The sequence below is a fragment of the Delphinus delphis genome, chromosome 15, assembly GCF_949987515.2.
Source record: "Delphinus delphis chromosome 15, mDelDel1.2, whole genome shotgun sequence".
NCBI classification, from domain to species: Eukaryota; Metazoa; Chordata; class Mammalia; order Artiodactyla; family Delphinidae; genus Delphinus; species Delphinus delphis.
The window spans coordinates 86,873,710-86,894,456 of NC_082697.1; the positions used below are offsets into that span (position 1 = coordinate 86,873,710).

Genomic DNA, 20,747 nt, shown 5'->3' on the forward strand with positions numbered 1-20,747 from the left:
ACTGCTCTGGACGGAGCCACTGAGGGGGACCCTCCGTGAGCTCGGGGTCGCGGTCCGGGCTCCTCGGGAGATTCTGAACAACCTGGCGCTGTTCATACCTGCGCTCAAACCCCTCCCTCCGAGTTCGCGGCCCCACCAGGGTGGCAGGGGGATGGGCGCGAGGCCCGTGAGGGCCTGCGGCGTCGGGATCTGAGGGAACTTTCCCCGTAGGGGGGGCTCCAGCCACGGGAGGGGCCCCCCCAACCCGCTCGAGCTCGCCCCACTCACACGCAAACCCCACCATCCGTACACACCCGTCAGCTTCCCGGGTGTGTGCGCAGACACCAGTCACACGCACCGTCGGACACACTCACTCACCCCCCGGTGCCCACCTCCCTCCCCTGCCCTTCCACACCGAAGCTGGAGTTCCCCACCCAGGGCTGGCTGCGTCACTCCCAGGGCCTGTGACCCCAGCGCCACCCCTAAACCAGACATCTAAAACCCCAAATCCTTCCCTAAATCCCACAGTAGAAACCCACTACAAACAAGCATTGGGATTTTTTTCCTTTGCAGAATTTTTTTTTTAGTGGACAGACATAGTCTTTTTTTTCTTTCTTTCTCGTTTTACAGCAAACATTGCAAATATAGAAATATTTTTCTATACAACAGGACGACAGGAGCACACACAGCCCCCGGCCACCCCCGAGCCGTCCCCAGGCACAGCCCCCCTCCTCGAGTCCCGCAGGGCTCCGGGACCTTCCTGGAGGCCACTCGGCCGCCTGCCTTCGCTCTGCCCCTCTTTGGTGGCCTCCGGAGGTGGCAATGAAGAGACGGACTAAACAGTCCACAAAAAACCACGGACGGAGATCATGCGAGGAGCCAGGTGGCCAGGCTGGCCACGCCCCCCAGGTCTAGTGTTTTATCTTTTTAAGAGAACTTTACTTTTAATATATTTTTTTAAAAAAGAAAATAACGAGAGAAGAGAGGGAAGGAAAGAAAGCAGAGAAGAATCAAAAGAGAGAATAGATAATGAAAAAAAAACCCCCACCCCCCATCCCTAAGACACAGTTTTTCGAAGTCCCTTGTGTGTGTGTCTGTGTGTGGGGTGTGTGTGTCTGTGGGGTGTGTGTGTGTGTGGTGTGTGTGTGTGTCTGTGTGGTGGTGGGTCTGTATGGTGGTGTGCGTGTGTGTGTACGGGCCCGCTCACACCGGTGAGAATGACTCAGGGCAGGTACACGTGCTCGGCCACGGTTCACCTCCCGTTCACACTGTCAGTGCCCCCTCCCCACTTCCTCTGCAAAGCCCAGGGCTTTAACAGCTGCGAGCGTGTGTGTGTGGGTGTGTCCCGTGGGTCTCTGGGTTACAAACAGCTGCAGTGGCTCTTGTGTCCTTTTTGGTCCAGTGGGCATCACGAGTTTCGGGGAGGGCGCGGGCGCCGGGCGCCTGGCGGGGGGGGGGGGCTCAGGACTTGTGCTGTGCGGACACGCCCTTCCAGTAGTCCAGGATGTCGTGCAGGTCCTCATCTTGGGCGAACTGGACCTTCTTGCGCAGGGCGTGGCCGGCCGCCACGAACTCCCCGTTGTCCTTGTGCCGCCGGCGGCTCAGTCTGAAGCGCTCCCAGATGCTCTGGGAGGCCCTGCAGGTGTATTCGGGGCTGGAGGAGTAGCTCAGGTTATGGTACTGCGGGGACAGCTGCGAGTAGGCCAGGTCGCGGGGCCGCGGCCGGGTCAGCGGCTCCAGGATGGACGCCTTGCGGCCGCCGGGGCCCTCGTGGGGCAGGGGCGTCTCGGCGGGGTGGGAGCCGGGGTACGAGTGCCGGTGCTCACCGTACTGGCGGCTCTTCTCAGCCTCGGCCCGCAGCACGGCGGCCGCGGGGGTCACAGTGAGGATGGCGTCGGCCGCGGGCGAGCTCTTCTCGATGTACTTGGCCTCGGCGGCCGCGGCCTTATGCGCCCCGGCGGCCTCGGCGCGGTAGGGCCGCGGGCTGCGCGCGGAGCCGCTGGACGAGGTGCTGGCGCGCGGGGCCCCGGGGGCGGCCTCCGCGCTGTGATGCCGCTGCAGGCTGTGGCTGAAGGCGTCCTTGTAGGCGGGCGCCAGGAAGCCGTGCTTGCCGGCCAGCGGCTCGGACAGCAGCACCAGCTGCGGCTCGGCCGCGGCCCCCGCCTTGCCGCCCTGGAAGGAGGTGGACTCGGACTTGAGGGCGTCGATGCAGTTGTTGATGATCTGGTTGACCTTGTCCACCTCCTTGGCGATGGTGGAGATCTCGGCCACCGAGCTGCGGCTGTCGGGGCCCGGCCCCCCGTCCCTGCGCTCCGCCTGCCCCCCTGAACGCACCTCCAGGTAGCTGCCCTTGCTGGCCTTGGGCGTCTCGCCGCCCTCCGCCAGCTTGTACTGCTCCAGCTCGCCGGCGGCCGCCGGCAGGTACGGCACGCGGGTCACGGCCTCGGGGCCCAGCAGCGGGCCCTGGGACAGCGGGGCCAGGCCGGGCGCCTCCATCTCGGGCCCGTACTTGAGCTCGATGACCGTCTTCTGGAGGCTGCCGGCCGCGGCCGCCGCGGCGGCCTTCTGCTGCTGCTCCTCTCGGCGCCGCCGCCGCCGCAGGCAGTAGTAGACGGCGCCGAGCACCAGCACCATGCCGAAGAGGCAGCCCAGGACGGTCATGATGTAGCGCGTGGCCGTGGAGGAGCCGGGCACGGGGCCCGGCGGGCTGGGCGGCTTGGGCAGGCAGATGGTGAGGCAGGTGTGGTTGTGATGCAGCCCCGAGCTGGTGGAGACCACGCAGTAGGTGTAGTTGGTGAGCGCGTAGAGGTTGGTCAGGCGGATCTCCTCCTGGGCCCGGGTCAGCCTGGACACGGTGGACGACCTGCTGTTGTTGAAGTGCTCCAGCGTGTACATGCGGTTGAACGGGCTGGGCAGCTGGACCGTGATGGTGGCCGAGTTCTGCGTCAGCTGCGTGACCTTCATGAGCGGGCGGGCCTCGGCCTGCGGGGCCAGCGTGGGCAGGGCCACCAGCGGCGTGGTGCCGTCGCCGGAGAAGCACTCATCCTCGGCGCAGGGGCCCTCGCTGGGCTCCGCGGGCGGCGCGGGGGGGGGCGGCGGCGGCGGCGAGCGGCCGGGCGCCGGGCGGGTCTCGGCCGCGTAGGAGGCGTCGGTGCACACGGACTGCAGCTTGCTGAGGACGCTGCGCTGGCCGTGGCGGCCCTGGCCCAGGAGCGAGTAGCCCGAGTAGAGCGGCGGCGACTCGCACTGCACGCGGTCGTAGGTCTGCGTGGCGTTGGTGAAGGCCGCCAGCCAGCGCAGGAAGCCCAGCAGCTCGCAGGAGCAGTAGAAGGGGTTGCTGTAGAGCTCGCACACGGACAGCTTGGCCAGGCCCGCGAAGGTGGCGCTGTGCAGCCGCTGGATGCGGTTCATGGACAGGTCGACGTTGACGATGTTGGGGCACTCCCAGAAGGCGCCGGGCGCCACCACCTCGATGAGGTTGGCCTGCAGGTACAGGTACTCCAGCTTGCTCAGGCCGCGCAGCACGCCCTCCGTCAGGTTGCGCAGCCGGTTGTAGCCCAGCTGCAGCACCTGCAGGTTGAACTGGCCCGAGAAGGCGCCGTCCTCGATGTAGCCGATCTCGTTCTTGGTGAGGTTGAGGTACGTGAGGTTGCCGAAGCGGCTCAGCGCGGCATACTGCACGCTGCGGATGCGGTTCTCGTTCAGCCGCAGGTCCACGACGGTGCTGTTTATCTGCTGCGGGATGGCCTCGTAGGGCGGCTGGTTCTGGCTGCAGATGGCCAGCCACACGAAGCCCTTGTCGCCCTCGATCAGCCAGCAGTCGCCGCGCACCAGCCCGCCCGCGAGCAGCAGGGCGGCCGCCGCCACGCACGCCCAGGCCCACGGCGCAGCCTGCCGGCACCCGGCCATCGGGACCAGCCCTGCGGGAGCGCCCGCTCGGCCTGCCCGGGGGCACGGGGTGGCGGGAGGGGAGGGCGCCCGCGCTCTCAGGGGCGCACCGGGCCGAGCCGCATGGCCGGGCGGCCCGAGTGCTGGGGGCGGGGGGAGCGCCTCCCTCACGGCCAGCCGCCTCTCGCCATCCGCCGGCGTCCTGCCGGAACCGGGGCCTCCTTCCCCATCGGCCCGGGCGTCCTCCAGCTCCAGCCGGTCCTGCTGCAAGACAAGAGGGGAGAGGGCGGTCAAGTGCGGCCCTGGGCCCAGTCCCGCCGAGCTGCCCCGGCCAGTGAGGGAGGAAACGCAAGGGGGCTCGGTGCCGGACCGCAGGCTGACCTCTGTGCCCTGAAGCGGGAAGCATGGGCTGAGCCCGAGCCCCACTTCCGCCCCCTCACCAGTGACCCCATGTGTCAGATGAGCAAACCGAGGCCCAGGGACAAGGCTAAGGTGCTTGGCTGACCGGCGATGGTGGGGGAGGGGCCGCGTGACAGATGCTCTGCGCTGCCCCCTGAAGGCCTGGGGTGGCACTGCGGCCGCCTAGGAGGGCACTCAGCCCCTCCCAAGGGTCCTCGGCTGGCTGCGCAGGAGCCTTCCAGACCCCTCTCAAGCGAGGAGCCAGGACGGCGAGGTCCTGGGTCCGCGTTCTCGGGCAGTGTGACCCGGGTACCTCGTGCCCCTTCTGGGCCTCCGCTTCCCCGAATGAGCCGGCTGGACGCTGTCTGTAGCTTTCCATCTGGCTCCGGGGACCCATGGCCTGTCACCGCCCCACGTCGGTGGGCCCTGGCGGAAAGGCCTGGAAGGACGGTGCCGCCCCCTCTTCGCCAGGCTCCGATGAGCACACCTGGGCAGCCCTGACCCCTCCCATCTCTGATCTCTGCCCCCACCAGACCCCGCGCGTCTCCAGGGCAGGCCTCCCCACCCCCGTGCCGGCACGCGTGCCGAGGCTGCGACGGTCACAGTACAGGGCAGCCGTCCGGGATGAAGCCGGTGCCTGTGGGGCTCACGCGCCGCGGGCTCCCGCTGCGCCTGGACGCGCCCCCCCTCCCCAGCCCCGGCCAGCGCGGGACTCACCCTCTGCCCCTCGTATTTCTCCCGCGGGACAGACAAGGGCGTGTGTTTGCCGGTTACTCTTTGGAGTTGCAGCGGCCTCTGTGACTGCCCTGTGGCCTGGCGGGCAGCCAGCTGAGTGTATTTCACTGATATTGACGTTTGCCACTAGCCTGCACTGAGGTGGTTTAAATTAGGAGAAAAAAATAATGATGTGAAATGGATTTTCCCCCCTTTGGAAACTTCACGAAGAACAGCTTTGATCTGGCTCCTGGGGCAGAGTCTTTCCGAGTTAGTTAAAGGGAGGGGAGAGCTCAGAAGGGGCTGGGAGAGTTCCTGTGGGGCCACAGCAGAGCCCAACCGGGGCTCGGCCCAGAGTCGCTGTGTGACACCCAGCAGAGCACAGGGCCTCTCTGGGCCCAAAGGGAAATGGCTGGAGGAGGGAGCAGCCTGCGGTTTGCCTGGGTCTCCCTCGCCTCAGGAGGAAGCCTTGCAGGGGATGCTGGTGTCCCTGCGTGGTCCATCTTGTGACGTGAGATCTACAATCCCAAGGGGCGTACTTGGAGTTCATCGCCATCACACCTCCCAGCGCCTGTTGGCCTGTGCAGGCCCTTTCCTCCCCACCGGTCCCCTGCCCCATCCGTCCAGGTGCTGGGGCTTAGGTCCCCCGGGCGCCCCAGAGGCCAAGAGCGGGCGGCCGGGCAGGCTGCAAGTGCGTCCAGGCGGTGTTTGGAGGTGGGGATGGCTGGCGGGGCAAGGCGCCAATCAGAGTCTGGCTCCGGCCTCCGGATGGACACGGACGGAGCAGTGAGCCCGTCAGGGCAGCGCGGCGCCTGGGCAAGGCTGATCATAATCGCCTTTAATCTCTTGCTCAAAATAACTCAAAGTCAAGTTAAGGAGGATCACAGGGCCTAAAGAACCCTTACCACAGGCAGGCGTGGTTGGGGAAGACGGGCCCCAGGGCTGGCCCAGCCTCTCGCTGCCCCACGCCCAGGGCACCTGGGCACCAGGTGGCTGGAGAGCCACGTGCACGTGTGCTCGCACGCACAGGGCGGAGGTATGTTCCACACTTGCTGGGACCTACGTCAGCCCGTGTGCGTGGACCCGTGTGCCTTCAGACGGACGCGGCTCCGCCCGAGCGCTCGAGGGTGTGCGGGCCCCTGCGGTCCAGCCAGGCCTGCTGCGCCCCCTCCCCACGGCCCGCCCTGCCGGCACTGCGGCCCTCCTCCCGGCGTGACAGTCTAGGAACTGCGCTCAGGGCTGGCACCTGTGAGCGGCAGGTGCCTCTGGAGCCCAGCCTTGCCTCTCCCCACGCCCCATCCGGGGGCCTCCTCCATCGGGCCGGCCCTCACGACGAAGGACGGAGGAGGGCAGGGACGGGTCCCGGGGCTCCTGTTGGGCCGGCCCGCCCTCAACTCTGCGCATCAGACCTGGCCCTGGAGCCCGGGCCGGGCGGGAGCCAGGCCTGCGGGGACACAGCCCTCCCTACCCGCCCGGCCACAGGCAGGAGCATCGGCTAGGAGTGTGGGTGCCACCCTGTTGGCTGTTCCCCAGCCAGCGTAGCCTCCGCCCCTCACCTCAGCCTGGCAGGGACCCCAGAGTTCTGTTGCACACCTCACACAGGGGAAACTGAGGCCCAGAGGGCCTCCCCGAAGGTCACACAGTGAGCCAGCCCGTCCTCCTGTGGAGGAGGCCCCTCAGGCCACCGTGCGCTGCGTCAGCAGGAACGCCCCGGTGGGGGGCCAGGATACCGCCCCCGGCGTCTGAGAGCCCCGTGAGGACTGGGGTCCTCGGGAAGCGGCTGCCCAGGGAACTGGCCGAGTCACTGAGAAAGGTTCTGAACAGACCGCGGGGCCCGCTCCTCCTCTCGTGCTCAGGCACGCATCACGCTCCCGCCCCGTCCATCCCTGGTTCGCTCCCACACCCCTGCCCCCACCGCCGCGCACAGCAAGCCTCTGGCCGCACAGCTGTTTCCAGGACGGCTGCAGAGCGCGTACGCTGGGGGCAGGGCGCAGAGACCTGTCCCCCAACCTGCCAGCACCCCAGACTCACGGTCCCAGTACAGGTGGAGCCGCAGGGCCCTGGACCCTCATCCTGCCCTCGCTGGTCCCCGGGCCCCATACTTCAGAGAGATGCAGGGGTGGAGGCCGCCTTCAGGGGGCCCTAGGTACAGCCGACGTGTGCTCCCCGCTCCTGCATAGTCCCCCCCGGCTCCCGTCCCCACCCGCGGACTCCGCGATAGTACAGATGGTCTACGTGTGTGCTGTCCAACAGGGCGGCTACTGGGCACAAGCAGTGGGGCAAGTGGTATTGAACACACAGGTCTAGAACCTTCCATAAAGACAGCAGCTTGACCTGAGCACCCTCCGGCCACGCCCCTCTCCCTTCCCCCCCAACGATGCCGCGGTTCCACCCCCACCCCCGCCCCTCCAGGGCAGCATGCATCCCCCACAGCCCGAGCCGCCTCCCATCGAGGTCACTAGTGCTCCAGAGGGAGCACTAGTGACCTCTGTCCTGCCCGCTCCACTCCTCTTTGTCCCTTTTGCAGCCTCTGGGCGGCCCCTGGCCCAGGTAACCGGCCACCCCTTCCTGGAGCACTTCCTGCTCTGGGTCCCTGAGCCGCCACGCTCTCCCGCCCTGGGCTCCTCCGCTAGCTGCTGGCCCCTCTGCCGGCCCCCTCCCTCGCCCTGACCTCTCACTGTGCCTGTGGCCAGGCTCTGCCCTCCCTTCCCCGCGGTGCTGTCACCCCTCCCCTTGGCTTCAGTGCTCTCTCCACGCGCCTGCCCCACCCCGCCCGCCCACCTCGCCAACCTTGACGCCCTGGACCCCAGGCTCACAGACGCAGCCGCTTCCCCCTCGAAGTGCGCAAGCCTCCTCCACCACCCACCACGTTCCCCAAACCACAAGCCGGCGGGTCGTCCTCGAGTCCCCTCGCCCCCCACCCCAAACCCAGTCCCGCAGCAACAGTGTCCGCTCCACCTCCAAACCGGGACCTTCGCCTCCCGCCACGCACGCTGTGGCCACCCCGGGCCAAGTTGTCCCCATCCCTCGTGGGACAAAGGCCATCGCTCCAACCTTGTGGCACCCACGATCCACTCCCCCGCACAGCCAGAGGGACCTGGAGAGCCCTCACGGGATCCCACTGTCCCGCCCACAGCCCTGATGACAGCCATCCTTTCCTCCCACATGGGGAGCAAAACCCAGGGTCCTGCCCCACCCGCCGCCGCTGCCCGTTCTCAACCCACCTCCCTGCCCCCACCCCCTTCCCTCCAGGCACCGGGCCGCAGCACCCCTGTTCCCGCCTGGAGAGCTCTTCCTCCGGCTGTCCGATCAGAAGAGGCCCCTTCCTCTCCCCCGAATCCCAGAGCCGGCGGCCTCCCCATCTGAACTCGTGCTCCCGGCCCCGTCACCCAGTTCCCAGCTCTGCCCAGCACTCATCTCCCCGATGTTTCCCTTGTTTATTTTATTATTCACTTCTGGAGTAAAGATCCTCTCCCCGCTGGGATGTAAACCCCAGAGCAGGAGCCGTGTCCTGTTCTCTGCTGTGATATCCCAGGCCCGGACCAGCGCCTGGCACATGGGAGCAGCTCAGCAGGGAACGTCTGCTCCGTTTTCTCATCTGCAAAAACAGGGTAGAAGTGCGTCCTTCCCGAGGGCCGCTGCTTTCTCACAAATCACCTTCCTTTGCATTTTGTCGGGCCAGCGGGAGATGTCACTACCCTCTGGAGGGCCTCGGGCTGCCTGGGTTGCCCCTGGTCTGCAAATCCCAACACGCCCGATAGGACCAGCAATGTGTGTCCGACGTCCTCCCTCTGCCAACACCCCCCTGAACGCATGCCCAGGGGCTCTGTGCCCCCTGCGCCCCTCGCCCAGGTGGACGGAGCCCCGAGCACAGTCACTTTCAGAGCCATCACATCCTCACCCTCATGGCAGTCCCACAAGGTGAGGGGACAGGGACACCCACCCTGCCCTCCGGGCCCAGGTGAGAAGCCTGAGGCCCCGCGAGTGAAGGGACCTGCGAGGTCCCAAGACCAGTCAGGTGGGAAGCCCACCGGGGCCACTCGGCCGCTGTCTCAACAGCCACCTCTGTCACCGAGGACGTACGACGGGGTCAGCATGTGTGAGGCTGGCACCGAGATCGTTCTGTCGCATCAACTCCAGAGCCCGGGTCGCCGATAACGAAATGAAGAAATATGGTGGTTCCAGGCTTTTAAACTCCTTACGAGCAGATTTGCATAATCACCACGGCCATGTGGGAAAGGAGCACATCCGTCTAAAAAGACTGTTCCTCTCCCCGATCGCCAAGCCCAGACAAGAGGCCGGGGTGCTCTGAGGATTTTGCTGATGGACAGGACTTTCCACCTCCACGCGGACGCTCAGGCCGAGGGCCAGGGGCTCGGGGGAGGCAAGGAGATTGGTGGAAAGTTATAGATGGATAACTTTTTGCCGCTCCAACGTTTTGCCAACACATTGTGTTCACTGCTAACGTTTGTCTGACCCTATAGCCTGGCTCCGCTGCAGAGCCCACGGGTCATGACGGGCACCTCAGGCAGGCCAGGCCACGAGGCAGGCGGATGACCCCACCCAGCCAGACCAAGTGTGGGAGCGGCCGCCCACCTGAAAGAGGCACAGAACCATCTCGGGCTTCAGGTTCCTGGGCCAGGACGAGAATGCTGGCTCAGCCGTGCTCTGGCTCTGTGGCCTTGGGCCAGTCACTCACCCTCTCTGAGCCCGTTTCCTCCCCTGTCAAATGGTAGGTCCCCCAAGGGTTACAGTGAGGCTGCCATGGCCAGATCAGGGAGGCCTCCGGTGCGTTGCCCGGTACAGGGGTGCTCTGTAGACCCTTGTAGCCTGCTGCAGCTGTGCCCCTGGCCTCGAGGATGGGGGAGGCATTCTAGGCAGTTGGGCGGGGGGGGGGGGGGGGGCAGCAGGCCGCTGGACGCTCTCTGTGGGTTTTACTTCAGCAAGCCGCCCACTCGGGGGGGTATACGGGGGCCCCATGGGGGCCGTCCTGGGCTCAGCACCCACCTAGAACCTGCCCCACTGCCCACTCCCTCCCTGTGTGTCCAAGGAGGCTGGCACGGGCTCGCATGGCAGGTGGTCCAGCAGTGCTGACTCAGCGGGGCTGGACCCTCAGGACTTGGCCACGGGGTCGGGTCTGGCAAACCCCTGACCTCAGCTGGCCCCGGCCTTGTCCTCTGGGAGGACATGAGGTGGAGGGACCAACCCCTGCACCCCGGCCCCCCACCGGGCCTCAGGGCCCTCACCCTGCCCATCCAGAGGCTGTGACGAGCACGTGTGCAAACAGAGGTCACGACCTCTCACTTCCTCCAGGATTCCCCACGTATTGAGCGCCTACTGTATACTGACCCGCTTCTCCCATGTCTTGTTACCCAACAAGCCGGCTGCGGAAACAGAGGCCCAGAGAGGGAAAGGCATTTGCACGGCCAGAAACACGATTCTCCCAAAGTGAGGTCAGAGGACCACAGCATCTGCTTGTTCAAAAGGCCCCGGGAGGGGGCGGGGGCGCAGGAAGGGCTCTGGGGCTGGGGTCTGTCTCCTGGGAAGATGCCATCCGCTGCATCCCTCCTCCCCCCAGGCCCGAGGCTCCAGGCTGCTCTGGAGTTAATTAGGGACCCAAACATTTAATGGTCTGCTGTGCTTCCACTGGGCATCTTTTTAAATTAAAAAACATGATGTACAGCATCGCTGGAGAGAAAAATCACTTTGCAGTGGCTTCCTGCTCCGTCGCTCGCAGGGACACGGGGGTGAGGGTGGCTGGCCGGCCTCCGGGGAGGAGGGATGACGGGAGACCCTCTCGAGGAACACGGGTCCACCCCGCGCTGTGGACGCCTGGCACTGTTCCCCATCACACCCTCAGAGCCCCTGCAGCTAGGAAGTTCTATCTTTAGTCTGCGAACCTCTCCACTTGTTTTGAGGGAGGGCTGGTCTGAGACTGATAGCAGAGACTTGCTGGATCTGCTCCTCCCGGTAGAACGCTGACAGCCAAGAGCCCTTTCTGACCAACTCCGAGCTCGGGTCCGTCCCCACCCTGAGCTCTGATCCCAGCCTGGCAGGAGGGCAGGGCGGCGGCGTAGGGCTCTGGAAGGGACCTTAGGGGAGACCGAGGCACGGGTCCGTCTCTGTCCTCCACCCCCCAGACACTCACAGGGCCCGGTGGCCGTTTCCCACCTCCTTCACGGGGTCAGGCCTCTGCACACGTGCGCCCTGCAGCACGTCCCGTTGCTATGGTTATTTAATCATAGCATACTTCCTGGCCACGATTAATTGTATTAAAGGTTTGGGGCACGGTTTTGGAGTGGAGATTATAAATGAGCAATTAGCCCGCAAACGCTAAATTAATAAGGGAAATAAAACACCAAGCAAAGTCAGTCTGAGAAGTCTCCGCAACGGAGTACTCAGGACACGTCGGCGGTGCCCAGGCTGGCCGTGCTGCAGGCTGTGCCTACGGCGCCCTGTGCTCAGGGGGCAGCTCGGCACGGTGCCCTCAGCAACGGGGTGTTTCCACGTGGGAAACGGGAGAGCCGTCATCACACCGGGGGTTCTGACCACCAGCGACGCCTTCCCACGCCTAGGGCCCTCTCGCGCAGCCGGGCATTCAGAGTGTACGTTGTCCCCGAGTCCACGGCTGGTACCGTCAGGTCCCAAGAGGCCCTGTCCTTCCAGGAGGCTCCCCTCCACCACCCACCCCTCACATGCCAAGCATTCGCCCCACGAAACCTGTCAGAGGCCGCTGCCTCCAGGCCCCCGTGTTCCCGGGATGAACAAGCCTTGCCGGGTCCGGCTAGGCTGTAAGAACGAAACTGTGCACTGCGTGGCCTCAGCTCACACCCTCTCCTGCAGCTTCCAGAGGCGAGGCCAGCACCACGGCCAGGCCTGGGCCACAGACTCCTGTTAATTTGTGTGTCATCACATACAAATCACACGCGCGCGCGCACAGCTTGGGGACGCCGAGCTGTCCCGAGACCACACGTCTGCCTCTATCTGCATCCTTACATTTAACTTGCAATCCACCTGGAAAGTATTTCTCGGGTGTAAAGAAAGATAAAAATTGATGCCCCCCAAACCCCTGGAACAGGCACCCAATCGTCCTGACATCTTCTGCTGAAGAATCCACTCCCTGCACTTGACCCGTGATGCTCCGGCCCGCACCCCGGCGGGACTGTGCTTTCCACAGGGCACAGCTGGTCAAGCCTGTCCCCCTCCTCCCCCCTGCCACCCCGCGCACCTCCCCAGTTCCCCCCCATGAGCCCACGTCTCCAGCGGGCCACCCAGGCCCGGCGACGGTGCCTGCCTGGCCCTCACCGTTACTCCGCTTGTCCTACGCGGCAAAGAGTAACTTGCACATCTTCCATTTTCTCTGAGACGCCGTTTCCTCCGCCTGGAACCCTAACCCCGCCCATCACCCCAACCACCCCCTGCCAGGCGTTCTCTGTTCAGACTCCAGGTTGGAGCTGGGGACTCCCCTCGGTAATCCCAAAGCTGCCCGTGCTGGCCCCACCGCGACCCCACACTGCAAAGACCAGACCCCCTGTCTCTCCCCACCAGCGTCAGATCCCAGGCAGAAAGCCCTTGGCCAGCAGGCCCGGGTCCTGTCTGCCTTTCCAGGCACAGAGTAGGAATGGATGCCGACTAAATTCGTGAGAATACTCAATCCACAATCACCCGTAAAGGAGAACAACCGCGTGTCGTGGTCTTCCGGGGATGCCCTCTATTAATGCGTCTTGTTCCAGAGTAATTATTAACAGATCCCCTCTCACTTGCAAATTATTCCCATTTGGGTGATAACTTGTTGCATGGTCACCCTCTAAGGAGGCCTCTGTCTGGGGACTATTCTGTTCCACTGACCACGCCCTGTCCCGGACACACCAAAGCAGCACCGGCCAGACTGCCCGTCGTTAAAAGGTCTACAAATAACCAACGCTGGAGAGTGTGGAGAACAGGGAGCCCTCCTACACTGCGGGTGGGAATGTAAGTTGGTGCAGCCACTATGGAGAACAGTATGGAGATTCCTTAAAAAACTAAAAATAGAATTACCATATGACCCAGCAATCCCACTCCTGGGCATATATCCAGAAAAGACGAAAACTCTAATTTGAAAAGACACATGCACCCCTATGTTCATAGCAGCACCGCTGACAATAGCCAGGTCATGGCAGCAACCTAAATGTCTATCAACAGATGAATGGATAAAGAAGATGTGGTACATATATACAGTGGAATATTACTCGGCCATAAAAAAGAATGAAATATGCCATTTGCAGCAACACGGATGGACGTAGAGATTATCCTACTAAGCGAAGTAAATCAGAGAAAGACAAATACCCTATGATATCACTTATATGTGGAATCTAAAATAGGACACAAATGAACTTTTATGAAACAGGAACAGCCTCGCAGACATAGAGAACAGACCTGTGGTTGCCAAGGGAAAGGGGGGGATTGGGAGTTTGGGATTAGCAGATGCAAACTGGTACATATAGGATGGGCAAACAACAAGGTCCTACTGTAGAGCACGGGGAACTATACTCAACATCCTGTGATAAACCATAATGGAAAAGAATATGAAAAGTCTATACGTATAACTGAATCACTTTGCTGTACAGCAGAAACTAACACAACACTGTAAATCAACGAGACGTCAATAAAAAAAAAATAAATAAACCACTGTCTCTATAACAAGCTTCCGTATCTAGGAGGCAAGGCATCCTTTGCACATTCTTCTAGGTCAACTCTTAGAACGATTTTATCTCGCTCTTCAAAACATGCCACCAAGGTGCGGACGGGAGTGCACGGAACCCAGAAATTAATTTTGGAAGAACCTGCAGGTTTTATAATATTCCAACACGGCTTATCTCACTCTTCTTGTTTTCTTTGGTATCTCTCAGGAAAACTTTACAGACTGCCTCACAATGACCCTAATTTTTCCTTGTAAATGCATTCCTAGGAATCCCACGGAGGTTTTTTTCGTTGCCATTGTGACTAGGGGCTGTTTATTTCATTACGTTCTCCAACTAGCTGCTGCTGGTACAGATAAAAACTATTGATTTGTGTATGCCTGTGTTCTGTGCAGCCCAGTACCTTCACCAAGTTCTCATATTAAATTATTTTTTCACTCGGTTCTTTTGGGTTTCTGAGGTCTCAAATCACATTGTCTGCAAATAATTACAATCCTTTCTTGTTTCCCGTTTAATTCTGTTTCATGTCTTATTGCTACGTCCAGAATATCTGGACAATGATAAAGGGCACTGTTGGGGTTTTTTGCATAGAAGTTTTTGAATTGGAATCATTAAAAATCTCATCGTTTGGAATGACACTGGCTGTTGAATTGAGACACAGATTCTTTACTGTGATAAGTGTCTTTCTAGTTCTATTTTTAGCGGTTACTTTAAAATCAGAAAGTGGTGCTGGATGTCATCACATGCCTTTTGTCACTTATTAACAAGGCATTAGGGCTGAGCTGCTCATACTGTGTATTATTGTATTAACAGATTTCTCTACTATTAAGCCATCACTGAATTCTTTCAATAAATCCTGCATAATCAGGGCAGATTCTCTAATATTTTGTGGGACTGAATTTGTCTGTGTCTTATTGAGGACTTTGGATCCACTATTCACGGGCGAGATCCCTCTGGGGTTTCATTTCCTGGACCATCTTCACAGTTTGGGTGGGGCTTGGGGCCCTCCTCACATCTACCTGGGATGATTTCCCCCAGAGAGATTGCTTCTGATGGAGGCCTCCTGGTTCTACGAGCTCAGGGCCTCCACGGCAGATGTGCCCTGGACAGCCGTGTCAACAAATCCCATGAACGGCTTTGTAAAGTGCATGGCCGTTTTATCAAGTGAAACGTCACCCCTGACTCGTCTTTTGCTCATTCCGGGTTTACACGAGTCAGGGTCGGCTCAGAGCAGGGTAAACAGCAGAGGAAGCTCCGCCGGGAAAGCTTATGACAGGCATCTCATCTGGTGACTCCAGCACTGGCCTCCAGGAGGACAGGGAAATGCGGGAAGGGCTGCCTCGGAGGGAGACCCCAGCCCCCTCGGGTGACGTTAGGATTGCTCCACCACCCTCACAGGGCCTGCTGGTTTACGTTCCGCGTCATCTGTGTGTGGACAGATGGACATCACGTTAGGCCCAGATGAGTAAAAGACACAGACCTTCTCAGAACGCCCTCTGTAAATGAGGGGAAACCACGCTCCACACGGGAGGTGAGGCCACGGCTGCTACGGCAGATGGCTTTCCCAGAACTTCCCCTCCCATCTCGCCTGTGACGGGACCTGACTCCCCCTTCCACCACGAGGGGGGTCTCTCTCTGCACCCCTGGAAGCTGGGGGCCGCGACACCGCTCTGGCCAACAGCGCTGGCAGACGTGAAGCTGAGTCCGTCCAGGGCACAGCCCTCAACCAGCCTGCAGCCGTTTCCCGTCCCTTGGAAGAGCCGCCACCTAAAACCAGCGGCTTCCAACACGACGTGCTGGAGAAGCTGCTCGGGGGCGGAGGTGGGGGTGTGGGGGGCGAGCCACGGAAGCCCCCCTCAGGGCGCGTGAGGCCGCGGCGCTGACGGGAACCACGCAGCTGGGCCCTTCCCGAACTCCTGCTCCCAAAGCCATGGGCCAAACTCGGGCTCCCTTGTGCCCCCGAGGTTGGGGTCGCCCGTTACGCAACAGCAGTAACTGGCGCAGGGCTGAGCGCCGGTGAACAAGGAGGGCTGGGCCCCGTCCCCCAAGCCCTGCCGTCCCCCTCTGTCAGAGGGCCCAGCTTTTCATCTTCAAGAACCCACGGCAGGACCCGTCTGTGCTGCCGGCAGTGAGGCGGGGAGTTCAGAAAGGGGGTCTGGTTTTGGGGGGTCAGGGAAGGCCGGTCAGTGTCTGAGTCACAGGGCGGCGGCCTGAGAGCGCCAGACCCTGAGCCGCATGGGACCTGGCCTGCTACTCACCAGCTGGGCCGTTTTGTGGAACTTTCTTACCTTCTCTGAGACTCAGTTTTACTTTCCTGACAAATGGAGCCATTGACAGCCACTCCCGGGGCCATCAGGAGAGTGGAGCGCAATGGTGTTTGTGAACACGCTGGGCTGGGCTGGGGGGAGGGGGCCTGTGTGTCCCCCACCCCCTCCCTTCACAGGAGGCGGGACCCCGTGATGCCATCAGACCCTCGGTCTCGGCTTCTGAGCCAGCACATCACCCAGCGCTTCTCTCTCTTCTGGAAAGTGGGAACAGTCACCGTACCCCACGTGCTCACTGGTTTGCACAAAGAACGCATGTGTCAGGTCCTCCCGGCACCCGAGCTCGAGGAGGGCTGTGGTCCAGGGGCAGAGGGACCAGGGAGGGTCTGAGCAAAGTCAGAAGGTGCGGCCAGGCCTGCGAGCCTGAGAGTTGGGGCGGCATCTTTCCCCGCGGGACGTGGGGCTGCCTGCGGCATCTTTCCCCGCGGGACGTGGGGCTGGACCCAGACGGGGGGCTGCCTGCAGCTGCCCCTCTGCTCGCCCGGCCAGCTCTGTAAATCCCCGCCTCTCAGTCCATAAAAAATCCACCTCATAACACACCAAACATTAATTACAGCCAAAACGCCAGGAAGGGGACTGGTCTGGAAGAGGCTGCTCTCATGCTAGTCACCGAGACGCTCTGGGGGTGGGGGTGGGGCTCCTGCTTGGGGCTCCGAGGTGAGCCTCTCCCCACGACACGGGGCTGGGGAGGCGGAAAGTGGAGGCCAGGGCGCCTGGGATCTGGGTCTGGCCCTGCCCTCCAGCTCTGGCCCAGAGAAGGATCGTGCAAAGGGCTGCTGCTTCCTCCTGACGGTCAAGAGTGGGGAAGGTGAGCCCACACCCAGGGCTCTCAGCCCCCCATCTCCGTCCCCTGCAAACAGGACAGAGGCCCACCCACGGCCCTCTCAAGTCCAAGGGGGTGACAGTAATGAGTAGCGGATGTGGCCAGAGCCTCCAGCCAGGCGGAGCCCGGGAAGGGGCTGGGGGCAGTGAGCAGAAGCCCCCCTCAGGGGCTGGGCAGCCAGCCTGGGTGGCGCGGGAGGTGTCTGCTGGAAGGTCACTGGGTCACTGCTGGAAGGTCCCAAGGAGGCAAAGGGAAGATTCAGCCTCAGTTACTTGGCCCTGAGCCTAAGGAGATCCCCCCACCAGAATAAAAGGCCCTGTCTCCGTTGTCTCTGGCTACCGCAGGAAGACCAAGGCTGCGCACTTCAGCCGCGCAGGTGGTGGGGAGACCTCGGCTGGCAGCCCTGGAGACTCGCACCCCCCCCATCTCAGCCCTGAACCCTGTGGCAACGACCCTCTTCCCACAGTCATTCATTCACTCAGTGTTTACTGAGTGTCTACTTCCAGGGACAGGACAAGGTCGCTGTCCCCATGGGTCACAGAATGTGTGTGAAGAACACACGATCGGATCGCACAGCCCTAACCCGACCCTGGACTTCAGTCATATCACCTGGTGCTGTGTGCCCCAGGGCAAGTGGCTCACCCACTCTGGGCTTTAGTCTCCTCATCTGTAAAATGACTCATGGAAAGCACTGACTACGGTTCCTGGCTCAACAAGCGTGAGTCACCCCAGAGGAGCAGAGGCGTCGTAAGACTGCACAGAACATGCGCCGCAGAGCAGAGACTCCGCTGAGGTGGGGGCATATCCCAGCCGACCCTGAGGACCCCTTGCTGCTCCGCGTGACGGGCTCACATCCCCCCCGCCCCAGCCAGCCTGCACTGACAGACAGCCTCCCCTCTAGGTGTGGGACACACGACCTCAGCCCCCATCTCCTGCTGGTCTGTACTCAGGAGGAAACGGGAGAAGAGGGGGCTGGGGGACCCTCCTGGGGACACATCTGACTGGCAGATCCCCCTGGACGGCGGGCCCCCTCTGCAGCAGCTCCCCACCCCAGGTCCCGGAGGCCGCCGTGTGGGGTGGGGTAGTCCTGCAGCAAGAGGCCGAGCGGGGCATGTGCTGCCGCCCGAAGGGCACGGGGAGCGAAGGGGGGAGGGGCGGGGTGACACCCCACCCCATGAGACAGAGGCATCCCCGGGTCCCCATCCCAGGGCCGCAGGCGGGGTGGCTGCTGCTGGGGTGGGGGGCACAGGGCGGGGAGGGGTCAGCCCCTGGCAGGTGGGGGCCTGCCTGAGACCCGCTGGGTGGGTGGGTGGGTGGGGGTGTGTGTGTGTGTGTGTAAGCCCCGCCCCACAGCGGGCAGGGGGGCAGCGGCACAGCAGCTGGAGGACGGTCAGTGCTCCGCGTAACTGACGAGGCAGGAATCGGCCCAAGCCCAAGCGGGGTGTGAGGACGGCCTCCCTCCTGACAGCCCTTCCTCGCCGAGCTGAGTCCTGCCGCACCCCGCCGCCGTCTGCCGGGCGTCTGTGACTCTGCTCCTGGTTTGCAGGCCACACGCGCTGGTCACCGCCTGTTCCCCCGGCCAGTGCCGGGACCCGGGGGGCGGCTGTGGGCGGGATTTCAGGCAAGGCGGCCTCCCTCTGGCACGTGGTGTCGCCACCCCATTCCCTGGCTCGATCTCCCCTGAACGTGGTGCCTGGCCTCTGCTGCCCGCCGGGTATTGGGGTGCCAGGGGCAGCTGCCCCAGGCCCTAATCCCAGAGGGCCCCCGGAGGAGAGTCTGACATTCGTGGGGGCAGAGCGGTGGGCACTCACCGAGAGTGACACAGACCACGTCACTCAAAGCACCAGGGACGCCCCCAGTGGTGTCTGGGTGGTCCGCGGCTCTGTTCTCAAGGTGAGCAGCAGTTTGGACGAAGTCTGAGAGCCTGCAGGAAGGGGACAGACGCCGGAGGCCGGGACCAGGACCCAAGCATTCCCTCCAGCTGCAGTAACGGGTCAAATCCACCTCAGTGCAGTACGCGGGGCGAAAACATGCCAGGAAGGAGGTCACAGAGAAGCACGGCCCCACACCACTCACAGCGAAAAGACAGAGGCAAGAGGAGGCTCACAGGTAAATGCGGCGGCCTGAGAAGGTAACGCGGGCCGACTTAACAGAGGCATATCAGGCGGAACAGAGGAGGCGATGATCCGGCACTGCTCCAGAGGGTCGGGCTCCAGACCTCACACTCGCAAAGCACCTACTCTGCGCCGCTCTTCTGACAGCTTTACGTCTCGTTCACACTATGTATTTAAACCAATCTGGTGAAGTCAGTACTGTTATTGTCCATTTTACAGAAGAGGCACGGAGATGTCTATTAACTTGCCCGAGTTTCCACGGCTACTCAGGTGGGGCCGGGTTCAAACCCAGGCAGTCTGGCCCCAGAGCCTGTGTGTGTGACCACGCGTCATGGGGCCAACAGATCAGTGTTCCAAGGCGAGTGACCCTTGGAACCCTTGGTGAAGCGCACACGCAAAAGCCGGGGGTCCGAGGAGAGGCAGGAGGCAACGGGGGTGTTTGGCTCCGTCCCCACAGGGCGTGCGTAGGGCAGAGGGGCGGAGCCTGTGTGTGGACACCGCGTGTGACCACTGTCCCCCCTTGGAGGACTCCCAGGGCCAGCTGATGCGAGCCTGGGCCAGCCGGCCTCGCTGAAAAGCAACCGGGGCAGCACCGTGAAGGCAAAGATGCACGTAGCCCGTGAGCCCAAATCCCTGTGCTGCCTGCACCCCAGAGAAGCTGCGAGGGGTCCGAGGCCGTGCGCGACCGAACCGAGGGGTCCTCAGAGACCTGACTAAGCACGCGGCACGCGCCCGGTGAGCGCTACAGGGCGGGGACGGGAGCCTCCGGGCCGCGCGCGCGCAGCCGCCCACCACCCGGGCCTCGGGGCAGGACGCGGGACTCCGCCCACCACCCGGGCCTCGGGGCAGGACGCGGGACTCCGCCCACCACCCGGGCCTCGGGGCAGGACGCGGGCCTCGTGCAGAGTGCAAGCAAAGAAGGCAGAATCAGCATCACACAACTTAGTGAAGGACTTACTCTAGCGGGGAGGGGAACAGGACGAGCCCTGGGGGTGCCGGTGCGGATGGCTGCACGCCAATGTGCTTAACGCTCGTGACCTGCACACTTAGATGGTAACTTACCACCATTAAAAATTTATAAGGAAAAGGGGGGATAGGGTCTGAGAGAGGCACACAGAGGCTTCGGGCGGGGCAGGGGGTGGGGGGGCACTTGAACGCGGCCCTCTGTCCCCTCCAGGGCTTCCCTACGACCCAGGCAGTGACTGGGGTTAGGGAGAGCTTTCATGGTATCTTCTTCATACCTCGGGCTGCATTAAATATTTTATAATTAGTGAAATATTTATTAGAGATTTCTTCAATATTTGAGACGTCTTAATATTTTATAAGAGATTTTAAAATGTTTTGAAAAGGAATGGGCTGCTGTGTGAGACTGAGCTCCCCGTCGCCAGAGGTGTGCAAAGAGAGGTAGGCATCAGAGCAGGCACTCACGCTGGAGCGGGGTGGGCTAGAGCAGTGGTTCCTAAACCAGGAAAACCACCAGGACACTTGTGAGCTTTAAAAACACAGCCCCCCCAGGACCCGACTCTGGTTTCTGTCTCAAGGCCCCACTGGCCTAGCTGGGGCACTGTCTGGTCTGTGCTTTGTTTCCAGGCCCCGAGGACCAAGCCCAGGCCACTCGGGCTGTTGACCAGCTCAGCCAGTCCCAGGGCTGGGGCAGAAGGCTGTCAGTTTCACAGCCGTTGAGCAGAGGATGACATGTACCAGCCCCGAACTTGATCCCTAGAGTTGCTGGCCAAGGGCCTTCCAGGACGTGTGATGCAAGGCTCCCACTGCACAGATGGAAACACTGAGGCCAGAGAGGAGAGGGGTGTCAGGACCACGGGAGGGG

The 20,747-nt window shown here is 62.3% G+C and overlaps 1 protein-coding gene across 1 annotated transcript; it reads right to left on the minus strand.

Annotated features, from left to right (window-relative positions):
* Positions 1–663: 663 nt before the first annotated feature.
* ELFN1 (extracellular leucine rich repeat and fibronectin type III domain containing 1) lies at positions 664–3,955 on the minus strand. Its single transcript, XM_060033219.1, has one exon. The coding sequence runs from the start codon at positions 3,886–3,888 to the stop codon at positions 1,441–1,443; it is 2,448 nt and encodes an 815-aa protein (XP_059889202.1). The 5' UTR covers positions 3,889–3,955; the 3' UTR covers positions 664–1,440.
* Positions 3,956–20,747: the final 16,792 nt, after the last annotated feature.

Bases quoted from the DNA above. Each gene is read 5' to 3' on its own strand.
- ELFN1 (XM_060033219.1), bottom strand. From the start codon at position 3,888: ATGGCCGGGTGCCGGCAGGCTGCGCCGTGGGCCTGGGCGTGCGTGGCG.